This window comes from Ruditapes philippinarum, unplaced genomic scaffold (assembly GCF_026571515.1).
Source record: "Ruditapes philippinarum isolate M1 unplaced genomic scaffold, ASM2657151v2 ctg2885_1_1_1_1, whole genome shotgun sequence".
NCBI classification, from domain to species: Eukaryota; Metazoa; Mollusca; class Bivalvia; order Venerida; family Veneridae; genus Ruditapes; species Ruditapes philippinarum.
In genome coordinates, this window is record NW_026854687.1 from 158,940 (window position 1) to 177,191 (window position 18,252).

Consider the following 18,252-nt stretch of genomic DNA (forward strand, 5'->3'; position numbering starts at 1 on the left):
ACAAGAACCAATGGCAAGGAGCCCAGGCGGACCCCAAACATAAAAAGGACAGGGTAACGACACGTTAATCATTAAATGATAAATAATTTGTAACTGATTAAGTTGCTAACTAAGTTGCTTAAAAATACAATATTTGTATTCTAACGTTTTAGAAAATGTGTACATGTTGATGACATGTCGGTTTTGGTAACACTTGGTTGCCAATGGAATTCTTAAATTGATTTTGATTGCCAGACAAATTTTTAACCATAATTGTACTGAAATTGACTTCTTATCCGATGAATGCCAAATGAATATACTCGTTACTCATTATACAAAGATTACACCCACTTTTCTTTACATTTCAATTCTGAAGTCACGTGGTAGACTCAACTCCGAGATGATAATGTATATTCGTTGAGGTTTTCAGATTGTTTAATAGGACATATAGGCGTATCAGTCTTTCCAGTACAAGCCTTGTTAATCCGACGAATGGCTTGAACCATTTTTTGACCAATTTTCAGACTTTTTCTGAGCCGGTATGTCAGACCGTACGAAAAGACAACATTGAGCCTAAAATATCTTACTATCTGTTAGCTAATATCTTGTACAATAGTTCGTCCAATTAAAAAGGGAACTCTATTCAACATTGAGTATCTAATATTTTCTCATTATTTTGTCAGAGAACACCGAAAACGAAAGTTAGATAACAGAAAATGCTAACAAATACACTGCTAAAGGGACTTTATTCCAAACGATGAGTCACCAAACTGAGATAGAGAAAAGAAAATACAGGAATTGGGTAAGATGTGGATTGGCATATAAATATCTAAAACAAGGACTGGAAGGTTTTGCTGATAATGTTGTCAAACAAGAACATAAGAGAATTCTTAGTTCTATCAATTACACACCTGGTATTATCTGTACTCGGTGTATCATTGGAAACCTGAAACCGACACATGCATGCATAATAAATTCTGCAGGTAAAAATGAGTGCTACTGGGGTCAACATAAGTGTAATTGTTTGCACACAAAGAAGGAAAAATGTCGTCTTCATATATGTGATCGCATTATGGAAGAACTATTTAGAAGCCATGGATCCACCCCGCCAACACTTAACTGGGCTAATACAGATATTCAAAAATGGTGTACAGAACCGTGGGAGGTCGCCAAATCTTTCATTAATGCACCTGGTTATTCAGATAAGACAAAGGCAGCTGATGTAGACATATCTGGATTACTCCTTGTCTTCATTAATAATACCAATCTTCATTCTCATTTAGCATGCTCCATGGCTGGAAAAAATGTTTTTGTCAAGGTAAGTCAATATTTGTTGTATAAACAATTACATTGTCAGAGTCATTCTAAATATTAAATTTAGATAAGAATATAAATAATCGATGTATTTTTTTTTTCATTTTGTAATGCGTTTATTTAAGGTCGCCGCCGGAAAGCCAATATGGGCGACCGTACACTCAAGTCGGGCCTTCCTAGAGCGTCCCGCCGAGATTTTTTCGTCGAATTTTTCCAGCTTTTATTGGTGGAGGAAGACCCCAGGTGCCCCTCAGGCATTATTTCAGGCACGAGCGGGCACCCGGGTAGAACCACCGACATTCCGTAAGCCAGCTGGATGGCTTCCTCACATGAAAGATTTCGACCCAAGTGAGGATCGAACCTACAGCGGTGAGGGACCAGTGATCTCAAGTCAGCGACCTTAACCACTCGGCCACGGAGGCCCCTTGAGCTGTTTTATCCGCTATATACCCCTGGGGCCGAGAACCCAGTCAGTTACATAGTGTATGTTTTATACATTTATTCACTTTGAGCGACTTTTGTACACTACTTGGTATTTAAGAGGCTGATACAGTGTGGCTTTGTAACATGAGCCATATATCTACATCATCATATATTGTATGAATACTACATGAGCTATGAACAAACATACGTTATACCATTATTAAAGATCCTGTATGTTGTAAATAGGGTTGTATACCACACTTAAGTGAAATTATATATACAATATGCATATAATATTGGTTATGAAACAATTTTCAAACATCAAAAAATATTTAAAATATGTACTGCAAATATTTGTACATTTTTATGTAATCATTAAAATGCATGCATTCATTTCTTATTGAAAAAAAAAACATAGTCTTTATAGAAAACAATTTTTTATTCCTTCCCTTTATTTACATGAAATGTTAAACTCGGTAATATCTTTATAAATAATGCTTTTTGGAACTTACAAAATTGATAAATCTTAATTTGAGGATCATATTTATGATATAAAACCATAAGAAAATGTGGTATAGGATCTTTAATGTTTGAACATTAAAATAAGGAAAACACGGAAATGTTCAAAGAAGGCATCGCACGAGTCACCTGAAAGTTGGCGTTAAATAAGATCTTGGTTACTTTAATCGTTTATTTATTTTGTGATTTGGGTGATTTTAAAAAAAAATAATAATTTGTGCGTATTTTTTCGACTTTTTTCACTTTGGAAAACATTAGACATAAGTTTTTTTAATTAATTGATATTACAGAGCAGATAAAAAGTTTGTCTGTCCGGACTACTCCTCAAACCTACTGAGACTTTATATGAATGATCAGTTAAGAATCTTGTAGGCATATTGTAGTTATTGTCCAGACCTATAATTTTGATATTTTTAGTTATGGTCCCTTAATGATTTATAATTTTAAAAAGTTTTTCCGGACTACTACTTATACAATTTGATTGAATTTACAGGATTGATTGGTACATGTTCTACGAATATAAGGTGTCAACATAATGTTTTTGTATTTTTAGTGAGAGAAGAAAGCTCATTTTCATTTATATTGGAACCAAACTATTCTTCCAATCTCGTGTGATTTACTAAACCCGAATGTACAATTTTAACAATTAAAGCAATGTGTTCTCGAAAACCATGAAAATAAAAGATAATTTTATATTTCTTTGTTTGTCTAATATTGTGATTAAACAAATAAGTCTCTTGACGGAACTTGTAGGTGCGAGAAAGAAGAAACAAATTGTATCATTCAACCACCATGGAAATTGATGAAGGGGAAATGTTTGAATGTATAGATGATATCGTTGAAATTCTTGAAGACCCGAAACAACTCAAAGGAAGACCCGATGCTCAGCAAGCTGTCAATAAACTCAAACAAGTAAAATGTTGATAAATTTGGTCTTTATGCAATTGATGAGATGTTTCTTTAGACAATAATTCTTAAACATTGAAATACTGAAATACATATGTAGATTAATATTATAAGATAAAGATGTTCTTCGGAAAAATATTATATTTTATTAGCTTACCAGAACCGAAGGTTCAGGGTGAGCTATACGTATAAAAAGAGAATGCCCCGGCGTCCGTCGTCCGTCGTCATGCGACAACAATCGTCTTCTTCTCTGAAATTGCTAGGCAGATTTATTTTAAATTTGGTCTGAAGCATCCTTTTGACGGTCACACTGTAATTTGCTCATGTCATTTCAATTGGCCCATTTAAGGGATCAACAGAGCTAAAAATAGAAAAACCTTTAAACATCTTTTACTACAGAACTAATTGATGATCACCAAACATTGTCTGTAGTATTCTTGGGTAGTCTTTCATTAAGTTTGCTCATATTAAACTAATTGGCCCCTTTTAGGGGTCTCAAGGGCTAAGAATAGAAAAACCTTTTTAACATTTCCTACATAACTAAGTGATGGATGATCACCAAACTTTGTCTGTAGCATTCTTGGGTAGTCTTATATCAAATTTGCTCATACAATGTATTAATTTGATTGGCCCCTTTTAGGGGCAGCTAAAGCTAAAATTAGAAATACCTTTAAACGTCTATTTCTACAGAATGAATTGATGGATGATCATTAAACTTTGTCTGTAGCATTCTTGGGTAGTCTTATATCAAATTTGCTCATACAATATATTAATTTGATTGGCCCATTTTAGGGACCGCTAAAGCTAGCAATAGAAATACCTTTAAATGCCCATTTCTACAGAACTAATTGATGAATGATCACTTAACTTTGTCTGTAGCATTTTAGGTACTCTTTTATCAAACTAGCTTATTTTAATTTGATAAGCCCCTTTAAGTGGCCACTAAAGCCAAAAATGGAAAAACCTTTGAACATCATTTCCTTGTGAAATAATTGAAAGATGATCACCAAACTTTGAAGCATTCTTGGGTAGTCTTTTATCAAGTTTTTGCCCCAGGTCATGGCATTTCTTCAAATTATTGTTTAAACATAGTCTTTGCTCAAATTTAATATAAGAAAATATTGATAATGGATAATTTCAAACACTGAAAAGCAGTTATTTCTGGTTAACGACTCAGGGCCATCATGGACCTCTTGTCTATAAATCTGATCATAAAAGGTCTTACTAAATATGTTAACTCTTAACTGATTATAAGAGATATAGATCTGTACTATGACGAACTATTGTTTAATTCTTATAAAACAGAACTATGATCGTTAATAATAAAAAAAATGATCTCGTAAAATATGTATTCTTTTTCTTGTTCATATACAACGATTTAAATAAATTGTGAAAATAAAAACAAATTAATTAAGATTTTATATAATTACATATCAATCAGCACAGATAAAATTTCGTAACAGTTTTTTCAGCAACTTCTTATCACAGCATCTTGACATTTGGTATACAGCTTTTACACGTGGTTCTATACTGTGGGAGTGTCACTCATCCACTTCCAGTTTACCGACTTAGTTAAATTTTCTACATTAATATGAATATTTCGTAACGGTTTTCTCAGCAAATTATCACATACAGACTACTGATATTTTGTATATAACATAAACACGTGGACTCATACCATGGGATTTGATTTCAGGTCTGTCCCTCATCGACTTCCTGTTTACCAACTTAGTTAAGTTTTGACATAAATGGTCAATTGTAGAAAATTTTCCTAACATCACATCCTCATGATATTTGGTATACAAATGCAACCCGGCCTTTTCTGTCTTTTTTTCAATTCAATTCAATTCAATATCTTTATTGTACAAGAGGCCTCCGGCCCATACACAGTGTATACAATATACAATACAAATTGGCAATACGAATTTCTAATACAATTATAAAATACAATCTGAATATAAATTATTCAAAACATTTAAGAAAATTATCCCTTTCTTTCATTGCATAATAAATATACATAGCAACATTATGTATTAATGACTCATCTTCAGTTGCCATCAAAGAGTAGAACTTTTGAATATTCGGATATTGATAATAATACAATGGTATATAGTAAGAACGTAAATTTGCATATAAAGAACACACAATAAGAAAGTGATATTCGTCCTCCAACATTGATTCACAATACATACAATCACGATGTTCTCTATCAATATTAAAATGTCTACCCTTTTCAACCATTAAACAATGTGAAGAGCTTCTAAAACTAGCAAAACATTTTCTATATTTGTCAATATCTATAACAGAAATATATTTTTTTCACTTTTAAAGGTAGTCTTAAACATAACATAATGATTTAATTTTACATTTTCTAGACACTTTAATTGCCAATTTTGCACAAACTGGTCTTTTAGACGCTGTTCATATTGCACTATAAATAATTTAGGATTGTCTTTGAATCATTTTCGTTTAAAATGAGAAGGAAAACTATTTCATTACTTACGAGTAAAGGGTGTTAATATTTATTTGTTTGTTCAATTATTTCAGAACAGCTACATCTAAAAACATTTCACTTTTTTATTTTTTTCCTAAATATATTTAGTACTACATTATAGAATTCTATGAAATTACTTCAATATTTATAGACATATCTATTTAGTTAACGAATAATGGAAGCAATATATAGGTCCTTATTGATCACTAAAATGAGTTCAAAGCATACTCATTGATTGATATCTCGTAATCATTATAACCATACAAAAGATTGTATATGTAATCATCTAACATTGTCTTTCCTTGTTGATCTTGTTTTTCATATTTTTTGAACAATTATACTCGTATATAGGGAGTGCTACCCTACTCACCTGGGCGTCTACGTCACACTTTTGGTTATGCTTTCGTACCGATCCAATTATTTCCTTTATCAGTAGAGGTATTGCTTGAAATTTTGTAAACTTCCCCTCTTCCAGACATGAAGATATAAGTCTGTCTTGGATTTTAAAAAATAAATTCCCCTTTTTGGACTTGATTTTGTTCAGTTTTTCAAAAGCTGTAATTCATGGAATTTAGTACTTTATGAAGCATTGTCTTGTAGTTCGTTACAAAAGTTACATAAAGTTTAAAACATGGCAATGGGATAATTAGATCCAAGCTGTTACATTTATTTATCTTAAACAATATCACTAATATCTTAGCTTACGTATTTGGTTTCAGGCGTAACTGCAAATGGTACATAAATCATTTCCAGATCTTTGGTAAATATAAAAAGTCCCCCTCCCTTAATTTACTTAAGTAATGTTATTATAATAAATCAAACACTTTGCACAAACTGATACATGTATAATAAAATGAGCCGAAAATATTTTAACAACTACGTGTCATACTGATGGGTATGACTTACTCTTCACTTATTATTCTTACTACCTAAATTGTTGTTTAATTGAATGTTTTACTGGTAATATATTAATTTATGGTGTTGAATCAACATTGCATGCACTTCTTTTGCCAAAATTTGCAAATCAAAGCAAATGTCCCAGAAAGAGCCCTCTATGACGATAAAATACTATTTTTCTTTTAATATTTGAGAACTGTACATAGTTTTGAGATTTAATACATTAAATATTTTACATTGCTTAAAGGTGCATTTTAAGTGGCAGTTTTCTATACATATTTGCACACTGTTTTTTATATTACTTTGTAGTTGTTGGAGTTGTGTAGAATATGTGTATATCTGCAAATATATGTCTAACATTGATTTTTGCTTATGATAAATTTTTATGCTGACATTCTGCATATACTGTAAAAAAAAACCTATGAAATGAGAAGTTATTAAATACGTTTTGCATGAAGCTAGAAAAAGGTCAGGTGCTAAAATACCTGCACAGAATATACATGCATAGTCGGATATTAATTCACAGTTATCACAGTACTGTTCTGTGTTAAAGATTATTTTCTTCTTATTTGTCAATGCCAGTTAAAGAATAGTGACTTCTTAATCACTACCCACAATGAGGTCGAGGTATGTAGAGAGGCATTAGCATCCGTAAACCTAAAATCAAAAGAAATAGAACAGGCGATTCAAGATGCAAAGAATTTCATGAGTGATGAAAAGAAAGATATTGAAGAGAGATTGCAACAAGCAGCAGATCAACATAAAAAGGATGTTAAAGATGTCAGTGATCAGGTAACGGATACAGCTAAGGAGACAATACAGAGCAGTCTACAAGGAGCTGTCAAAGAATTTGACAAACACAGCGAAATATTATATGAAAGAGTAACGACACAGGAAACACACGTTTCTAGGAGAATAGGGAAACTAGAAATAGACGTTTCATCTGTGGAAAAAGTAAAACCCCTTTATAAAATATATATCACTTCAGACATGTAATTCTCACTCTCAAATTATAAAAACTAAAGAAGAAAAGTACTTGTAGATTTTTACAAAAATTTGAAACCTTTTTGTACAAAACAAACCTTAAATATAAATTATAAGTATGAAGTTTAGTGTTCAAAACAAGATCCTTATGAGCTATTGAATGTAAATTATTTAATTCATTGTCATAGAAACTAAAGAATGCACTCGTATACAACAGTGATTGTTACTGAAGGCTCTGGGTGAGCTATAAGTATATATCAAAGACGGATGATCCTGTGTCCGGTGTTCTTCGTCATGCGTCAACATTTATATTCTTCTGTAAAACTACTCGGCATATTTGCTTCATACATCCTTGTGACAGTCACACTTAAATTTGCTCATATCATTTCAATGGGTCAACAGAGCTAAAAATAGAATAGAAAAGCCTTTAAACATCTACTTCTACTGAACTGATTGTTGGATGATCTCCAAACTTTTTCTGTAGTATTCTGAGGTAGTTTAATTTATCAAATTTGCTAGAAAGCCAGTTTACACCATAACAAAATTGATAACAGCAGCATATAATATATCAAATATGTATGGTTCTGCTTCAATCATGCTTAACGGACAATAAGAGGGCCAAAATGCCTGTTTAAAGTGTCTGTCTAACACTTTTGTTTATTTGATTTGAACTAGACTTGCATTGAACTAATATCATTTAAGTATATTGTTGAATTTTAGAGAATATCCATTGAAAGGGTTAAAACATAAATATTTTGCGTTGCCTGTCTGGTAATTGTTTTTTTTTTTCTTAAGAGCATAATTTTTCAAACAGGAATTTTTGTCTGTACAAAAACTTATATCGCTTGAAAGTTAAAAAACAAACACAAAGTTTATTTTGTGTTCTAGCGAGTAACATCATTAGAACGCACGGTTGGAGAATTAGACTGTATACGACAGATGTTCAAGAAACGTTTAGATAACGTCGAAGAGAAGAAAGGTATATAAATATATGAAGAGAAATAATTCCTTACTAGAGTTATGCTTTCATATTTTGGTAGGATGTTTGCATAAACTCTAGCTTATCATGTCGTCGATTGTTAATCATTCCCTTCTAAAAATAAATATAAAATCATCAAACTAAATCTTGCTTATTTGAAACTATTACTTCCGCTTTGAAGTGTATTCACTAGAATTACTGTCAACTGCATTGATACTGAGGATTATGGGTCCAAACCCAAAAGGGTCAGCTTTTTGCATACATTAGAGACGTATGTTTTTGTAGCAAAAAGAACAACCTTTTAAGTTTGTTTGATTTTTGCTTTAATTGGCTATGGCTGTTTTTTTTTTAAAGGATGGTCTTCATACTTAAGCAAAACTACTTTAGGGATAATGCTTTAAAGAAGATCAAACTTAAGTTGAGCTTGACCTAAAATAACCTTGACATAACAGGAAAAAATATTGTAATTTCAAAGTATTTGCCATATAATTTGTAATTAAAGAATGGATTGTCTTCATACTTGCTCAATAAAATTCTTTGGACTTCACATTAACTAAAGATGATACAATTGATATTGACCTAAACCTTAACTTGACATTGACTCTAATGGTCAAATGAGTGAATATTGCTTCAATTGGCCATAACTTCGTTTTTTATTTATTTATGGATTTGATTTATAATTGGACCAAAAAAAACACTTATAATAAAACTTATATGTTTTGCAATTCAAAGATGATCTTAATCTATCAAGGTCCAATATTGAATTTAGTTTGGACTACTAGTATCGTAACTTTTATTTAACCTTGGCTGCTATGGTAAAGTTTTTGAAATTGACTTTAAGTGGCATAACTTTGTTATTTATTTACAGATTTGTATCATATTTGGACAAAAGAACTCACATGTTTAAACCGACATGTAATTCTGATATGACTTTGACCTTTATTCACCTAAACCAAAGTCAAATTATTTAATTTTGCTTAAACTGTCCAAACTTTGTTATTTATTAATAGATTTGATTTTTTCTTGGACAAAAGAGCAATTATGACAAATTTAACAGGATCATCAATTCAAATGTGCATTTGACTTTGGCCTTAAAGCATACTGAAATGAAAATTTAATTTTAATTTTATAAGAACATTAAATTATGTCTTCTAGGAGAACTCTTGACTATATTTCTCTGATGTGCTTGACTTAAGAAATACATTTTTGTCTTTGTATTTATTCATGTACATGAATAAAATCTTTTTATTAAATCAAAACTATAAAGAGCCATTTTCTTCATTTTCTTTTAGGTGTTTATAATGTATCTCTTTTATTAGCCCCCTACCGGTTTACCGGAGGGGACTTTAAGTTTACCCTCCGTCCGTCTGTTCGGGCTATTTAAGAGAAGTCGGGGGCCATGTAACTGTAAACAGAACAAAAGAGAACAATAGAGTTCATTCCGTGACAATAGAATGAGGGGCCATGGCCCTCTATTTAATAAAAGAAAATAGGAAAGGAAATGGCCCATAAGTCCATTTAAATGGCACGTCTGTTCACATGTCTGTCCGTCCACAAAACTGGATCCCGCAATAACGCAAAAAGTACTGAAAATATTTTTATGAAACTTGATATATAGATAGATGGCAGTATGGAAAATGCGCGTCTTTTTCTTTTCTTCCTATGATGAAAATACTGGTTGCTATGGCAACTTATAGACTGAAAATATGGCAAATTTTACACATAAACTGGATCCAGTGATAACAAATAAAATACTGAAAATATTTTTATGAAACTTGAAATATTGGTAGATGGTAGTCTGGAGATAATGCACATTTTTTCTTTTCTTCCTATGTTGAAAATTCTGGTTGCTATGACAACAAATAGACTGAAAATTTAACAAATTTAAGATATAAACTGGATCTAGTGATAATGCAACAACTTCTGAATTTTTTTTTATGAAACTTGAAATATGGGTAGATGGCAGTATGGAGATTATGCATATCTTTTTTCTTTTCACCTATTTTGAAGAAAAAAATGGTTGCCATGGCCACAAATAGGCTTAAACATGGCAAACATAACAATATTTGTGATAAGTCCAAAACACTAAAAAAAATTATGAAATTTAAAATATAGATAGATGGCAGAAATGAAATTATACACATCACTTATATCTTGACTATAGGGAGTATATTGAGAGCTGTCAAACTTAAAAAACGTCGGCAACCTCGTCAAGATTTCTGATTCTAGTGTAAGGTTTTTTCACTATAAGGTATTTATTTCTTAAGGTATTTATTTCAAACTTCAAACATAAGTTTCTGGTCATCAACCACATCAAATGTGACAAGGTTTAAACTCTAGCACAAAAAATATCAGAATTGCGCCCTTGAACTGACATGAAAAAATGTTGTTTTTTTCAGCTCACCTGTCACAAAGTGACATGGTTAGCTTTTGTGATCACTTTTCTTCCGGCGTCCGTCCGTCGCCCATCTGTCCGGGCATCAGTCGTCCGTAAACTTTTACTTTAAACGACATTTCTTCATAAACTGCTAAGCCAATTTCATCCAAACTTCACAGGAATGGTCCTTTTGTAAATTGTTCAAAGAATTTGATTCCATGCAGAACTCTGGTTGCCATGGCAACCAGAAGTAAAAATTTAAAATATCTTCTTTTAAAAAACCCAAAGAGGTAGAGCTTTTATTTGGCATGAAACATCTTCTAGTGAGTGTCTTTCAAGTTTGTTCAAATTAAAGTCCTTGGGTTAGAATTGGTCCCACCCCAGGTTTTGCTTTTCCTTATAAGTTTATAGTAAAACCTTAAAAATCTTCTTTAAAATTCCGAAAGAGCTAGAGCTTAAATATTTGGGATGTAACATTGTCTGATGAGTGTCTACCAAGTTTGTTCAAATAAAAGACTTGGGGACAAAATTGTCCCCGCCCGGGGGGGGGGGGGGCAGTCATTGATTTTCCTTATATGTATATAATAAAAACTTAAAAAATCTTTTTTTTTAAAAAAAAAACCCAATGAGTTAGAGCTTAGATATTTAGCATGAAACATCTTCTCATGGGTGTCTACCAAGTTTGTTCAAATAAAATCCCTGGGATCAAAATTGACTACAATCGGGGGTACTGATTTTCCTTATATGTCTACATAGTAAAAACGTAGAAAATCTTCTTTTAAATAACCCATAGAGCTTGAGCTTAGATATTAAGCATGAAACATCTTTTAGTGATTGCTTACCAAATTTATTCAAATAAAAGCCCCAGCGTTAAATTGGCTGGACCCCGGGGTCTGATTTTCCTTAAAATCTATAGTAAAAACTTAAAAAATCTTCTTTTAAAAACCTCAAAGAGCTAGAGCTCAGATAGTTATCGTGAATAATCGTCTAATGGGTGTCTACCAAGCTGGTTAAAAATAAAAGCCCCTGGGTTAAAATTAGCCCCGCCCCAAGGACCTATATACAGGTGAGCGATTTTAGGGCCATCATGGCCGTCTTGTTTAAATAACTTCTTTATTTCTTAATGTATCTTCTTCAAATCTCACATATATGTTTCTTATTATCACTCAAATTATTTGTGAGAAGGTTCAATACTCAAGCAAGAATATTTCTAGAATTATGTCCCCTTGAACTTATATTTTACTCCAATTTCTTCATTACTTATAGGATTTACTTCAAACTCCCACATCATAAGAATATGACAAGGATTATAAATCTAGCATCCTTATTTCCAGAATTATCTCCTCCTTAAACTTTGAATTTTTCTTATTCATTCTTTTAAATTTCTTTTACTTCAAATTCAAAATAAACATTCATTTTGAACAGCTTCATGTATCATGTATCATGTATGACATCTTGGATCTTTATTTAAAGAGTAATCTCCTCTTTAAGAGTTTTGCTTTTAAAAATGTTATACTTTGGTAACAGGATGTTTAAAAAATTAACTTTAGAGTGTCCTTCAGTCTGCCTGTTCATAAAAACTGTTTCCTGTTTTCGTTTTTAAAGAACGTTTCCAACAAATTTTCTTCAAAAAAAAAAGAAGAGAAATTTTGAAACATTATTGCATGGCCAATTGTCCTTCAGAATGTTGCTGGGGTTCTAACTGGTAGGGGACTTATGGATTGCTTGCAATACTATGATAATTGCTTGTTTCATAATTGCAATCTAGTCTAGTTTGATCAGAAATGAATGTTACAGCGTGAAGATAGACTTAGAGCTGTTTGCTTGGTATACTTGTACCCAGTGTCATATGTGAATTAGATTAAATGATACAATGTCGAAAAACGATAAAACTTCTATTTAGGTTAGGTTGACACTATTTGTTTTTGCTTCTTGGAATGTTGACAATTATTAGATCTCCATAAATCACTGCAAGTAACATAATTTCTCAACGACCTTAAGAAAAATGAAATTACCCTTTTACTATTTTACAGAGCTACAAGATAATCTTGTTAAATCTTACCAGAAGTATTATGTGAAGACAACACTTTCTCCTTTGAAGCAACAAGAAGATAGCATCAACGTTAAAGATGTATATGTACCTCCTGAGATAGAGGTTGTTGATGAAAATCAATCAGCAAATCTGGATAAAGGTAGGAGGAAGATGAAAGCGAAGGTTAAAGGATATCAAGACATCTTTCAAACAAAAGGGCGGCAGAATAGGAAGATTTACATATTAGGTGATGTTGGAACAGGAAAGAGTACGTTCTGTAAAATGATGATTGAAAACTGGTGTACTGCTGTAACGGGTTCGACCGAAAGTTCTATTCGCTACGAAAATGCTTGTGACAGAATGGTATGCAGTGACAACATTATGGAAAAAAGCTGTGACGATGATGTCAGTCAGATAGGGCAGTATGAATTTCTTTTCTTTTTACCACTGCAATATATGTCAACATTTCAGTCAGATGTCATCGTTGATATGATTAAGGAACTCACAAAAGATCTCATTTCAGATACAGATTTGATTGACAGAATATTTCAGGAAAACTCAATGCGTTGTCTTATCATTGTTGATAGTTTGGATGAATGGACGCCTCCTAAAGATGTTGTGCGTAAACCGCATGTAAGTTATGGAATACCAAACGGGGACAGAGCTAAAGACGCAACAGTCCTGACATTATCTAGACCATCAGCAAAAGGATTACATAATTTGAAAAAATCCGAAGTTGATCTCAAGTTTAAATTATTAGGTATATCTAGTAGCTCGATGGAACGATTCGTTAAACGATACATTTCTGATTATGACACCTTTTTCATCAAAAAATCTTATGATAAATTCATAGCTATTTTGCTGTCAAAACAGATTGAGCATGTGGAGAAAACGCCATTGCTTTTGCAACAACTTCTTTGGTTATACTGTAATGATATATACATCGGTGAATCAATTAGCGAAACTTACTGTCAGATTTTAAATACCATGTTTGGTTGGTCAGACCAAAGTAAAGAAGAAGATGACACTGATGAATGTCAGACTTTGGAAGATTTCCCAAACTTAACACTGCCCAATATGTTAAAAAGATTTCCAAGATTAGAGAACAACAAACGTGTCCTATTTCTCCTAGGTCGTACTGCATTTGAAAAATGTCTTTCTGGAAAATTACATGGAACATTTGCTTGTACTTACCTTAGCAAAAGAGACTTGCCAAAATGTGATGTGGTTAAGCTTACACGATTGGGCATCTTGAATGAGAATAAGTGCTATAACCCAACATTCGAAGACACACAGCTGGATTTCATCCATTTCTCTTATCTCGAGTTTTTTGTTGCATTATATGTAACGATATGTTGTTGCATTGAACAAGTAGACTCACGTCCAGAGAAACAGAACAATGGAAAACATACGGTTGTAGATGAGTTGCTTGGTACATGTACATCAGTTTTTGACGTATTACAGTTGTCCAATGTGATTAAAATGATTTGCGGTTTATCCCCCTTACTTATTGGTGATTTGTCAAAAGGGATTTCCTGTATTGTGAATGGAGACAAACACATTTCACATCTTAGAAAAAATGCGTGTAAAACGTTATACAGAAATGATGAGATTGTTCAGATACAACGGCTGATGGTAGACTGTCTCAAAGAGTGTGGTTCATTTTGTAGGACATTGGTCAATATCAGCGATCTATGCATAAGTGATCTTGAACCTAGTCCGTCTCTACAAAGGATAAACACAGATAATGTGTTTTCTCTGGCATTTGTAGATTCACCAGAAAATGATGTAGTGGAGTACATCACACAATGCAAACATTTGCAATACTTAAATATCAAATATGTTTCCTTTAAGAGGACAGATATTTCATTATTATCAGAACAAATATCTGTTAAACAGTTGATGCTACATTGTGTAGATGTTGAAGAAGATGATGTTAAAGAACATGCTACAGTTAACCTGACTAGACAGAACCAGATGCAGATACTTGAGCTTTTTTCATGTGATAATATGAGAATTTCTGGCATAAACACTGAAAAACTAAAACAAGTTCACATTGAAAATTGTCCTGGTATAATTAATTTTGAGTTTTTATCAAATGCCCCGCAACTGACAGAGCTTTGCATTGAGAATTATGATGCTGATTGTGTATCACAGGGTCAACGTTATCATATTGACTTGTCTAAACAAATACATCTCCAAACACTTAAGCTGATAAACTGTCCTGATATAGTTAATTTTGAGTTTCTATCAAATGCAGGCAGACTTACAGGCAGCCTCTTAGAGCTTTGTATTGAGAATACTAATGCTCATTTGGTATCACATGGTCAACGTTATCATATTGACTTGTCTGAACAGAAACATCTCCAAATACTTAAGTTGATAAACTGTCCTTATATAGTAAATTTTGAGTTTCCATCAAATGCAGGTAGCCTCACAGAGCTTTGCATTGAGAACAGTGATTTTGTATCACAGGGTCAATGTCGTCATATTGACTTGTCTGAACAGAAACATCTCCAAACACTTAAGTTGATAAACTGTCCTGATATGTCAATTACAGGATTAAATGTTGAACAACTTGAACATATATACATTTCTGGATGTCCCACAATGCACACTATAAAACTGTCATCTTGTACAAGCAAATCTAAGAAACTTTTTGCTGACTTTGTAGATGTGGAACAGTCTTTACTGGAACAGTTTTTACTACAAACAAATTTGAGAAAACTGAGTTTATCTGATATTAGAGATAATGTTTATGTTGATCTGTCTAGACAAAACCAAGTACAAACACTTAAGCTGAAAGATTGTCCTGGTTTAGTCATTACAGGATTAAAAACTGAACACCTTGAACAGGTATATATTTTTAACCTGGCGGAATATGTATTAAGAGATTATCAAAACACTATGTTTGACTTAAATTGTTTATCAAACGCAAAGAAACTCATTGAATTACACGTGGCTGGATTTTTTGGTAATGTAGCACCACTTGTATCGTTATTACAACAAACTACTTTAAAGCAACTGACTTTGACACGTATGTATCACGATCAGGGTGTTTTGCTTGCAATAGATCTGTCTGATCACAAGTTACAGAAACTTGTGCTTTCAAATTGTAATTGTATGAAATTTTACAACTTAAACACTGATCACCTTGAACATCTGGAAATTTCACATGGTTTATTAGATTTTACTATAGTATCAAATGCCAGCAGTCTGACTGAACTCTGCTTAAGTGGCACAACATTTCAATATAGCAAACAAGAAAATAATGTAGTACATACTTTACATCAACTTAGGTCACTCATATTATCGGGTATAATTATAGATGATAACGCTATTACTGTAACACCAGAAATGAAAAGTCTTACTTACATCAAACACAGAGTAACAAGAATGACTCTGTCAACATGGTGTACATTTGTTGAAAGTCTTCTTAGTCTTTGCCAATCTGTTGAGGTTGAAGCAGTCGGTATGACTAAAGAAAAACTTGACTTTGTACGAAATAATGTGAGATTTGAAGTTATTAGGGATGAAACTAATCATTCTATATTTCAATTTAAATCAAGGAAATAATAACACCACATTGAGTATTTTGTGATTATAAGTGATATTGTAACACGCAGCGTCAGTTCGAATTTAGGTGCAATTAATTTATTACGGACAGGTTTATGTCTCTTGATATTTCAACTTTCTGTAAAGTTATTGTTGGTCTTGTTTCATCTAAATTTAAAGCAGTGAATTTATTTTTTGCTGAGGGTTTTAACATTGTGCTTTTAGAAGATTATACCCATGGTCTTTGTTTAATCATTTTTTATTATGCTATTTTTATACATAACATGTATCAATATAACACTTGACCTTCATAAAATAAGCATAAATAAAAGCAAATGTAGTGGGACAACAGTGCCCTACGGACAAATTTCTAGTTTGTATGTGTGTTTTTGTTTTTGTTTGTTGTTTTTTATGTTGTTGATGTTTGTTCTTGGAAAGGGGAGTTAAGGACCACTGTATCAATTTATTATAAATTATCTATGTAATTTCACAGTGAAAACACAAAGGAAGTGTTATTGGAAAACAATATGAAATTGTATCATAAGTTTGAAAACATTTTGACTGTAAACTATAGACTAAAATAGATTAACTGACTTTACATTAAGAAATGAAATACGCATTTTGACCTTATAATAAATAAAGAATACACATGCCGAATTTGAAATAAGAAAATAAGTTGTCATTCAAACAATTCATAACGAATAAATTAAGAGTCCTGATTTTACTATAGTTAGAATCGAAAAAACATACAGAAAACAGTTGATTGAAAATGACATCCTGACTTTACAGTTAGGAATAAAATAGAATGTGATATTCACACTTCACAATCAGGATTTTTATTTTCAAAAAGACCTATAGATTCAATGATATTTTATTGTTACTTGAAAAGATCATCTGCATGCATGTATATGGAAGTTTTAATTTGATGATTGAACCATGCAATATACTTCCATCATTAATTTTGTTTGCTTAAAATTGTATTATATTTGTGAATAATATATTATTTATGTGTATGCGGTATTCTATTGTTTGAAAATGCATGGCTTTTGTTTCTTTTTGGAATTTGCATGTATTAAAATGTATTCAGTTAAATTATTAGAATGTGACTGATATATGAATAGGACCGTAACATTGTATTTGAAGATAAAAATGTACTGTTACAGTTTACACAGTGTTCTAAGTATTATTAGTAATTATTTCATGAGACCATTATTTTTAGCTCGGCTTTTACGAAGAAAATAATTAATGCTACAGTCATGTCGTCCATTCCCGTTTATGTCTTCGCATTGGATTTTTTTCATTTCTTAATGTATTGTCTTAATAATTGGATACAATAATCCTGCTTGTAGAACAGTCTGAACTAGACCTGTAATCATTAATGATCTTGCTTGAAATTGACAACTTTGCAAGTAACGCATTGATTGTATTCATACATTAGCACAACAGTCATTTGGACAAGACATTAAAGATGATTGATTGAACTTGTCCTTGACCTGTATTTGACGTGTGAAATTTACTACAATTAGCCATAATTTTGTAATTTATTTATTGATATGTTTTATTCTCGGACAAATGAACAACTATAATAAAACTGACTTGAATAGCAAATTTACCATTGACCTTTAAATTATCTTTGCAACCAGGGTCGAATATAGTTAATTATTAAAATATAAAGTTCACCTTTATTTGACCTTGACCGTCATGGTCGAACTACTGACATTGAAATTTCATTAGATTGTCAAAGCTTTGTGCTATGTGATATGATCTTGACTTTTAATTGTCATTTTCTACCA

The 18,252-nt window shown here is 32.0% G+C and overlaps 1 protein-coding gene across 1 annotated transcript; it reads left to right on the forward strand.

Annotated features, from left to right (window-relative positions):
* The first annotated feature begins 626 nt into the window (after positions 1–626).
* LOC132740752 (uncharacterized) lies at positions 627–16,958 on the forward strand. The gene is made up of 5 exons (XM_060728723.1): positions 627–1,297; positions 2,989–3,147; positions 7,115–7,486; positions 8,405–8,495; positions 12,906–16,958. The coding sequence occupies exons 1-5, from the start codon at positions 737–739 to the stop codon at positions 16,478–16,480; spliced, it is 4,758 nt and encodes a 1,585-aa protein (XP_060584706.1). The 5' UTR covers positions 627–736; the 3' UTR covers positions 16,481–16,958.
* The last annotated feature ends 1,294 nt before the right edge of the window (positions 16,959–18,252 follow it).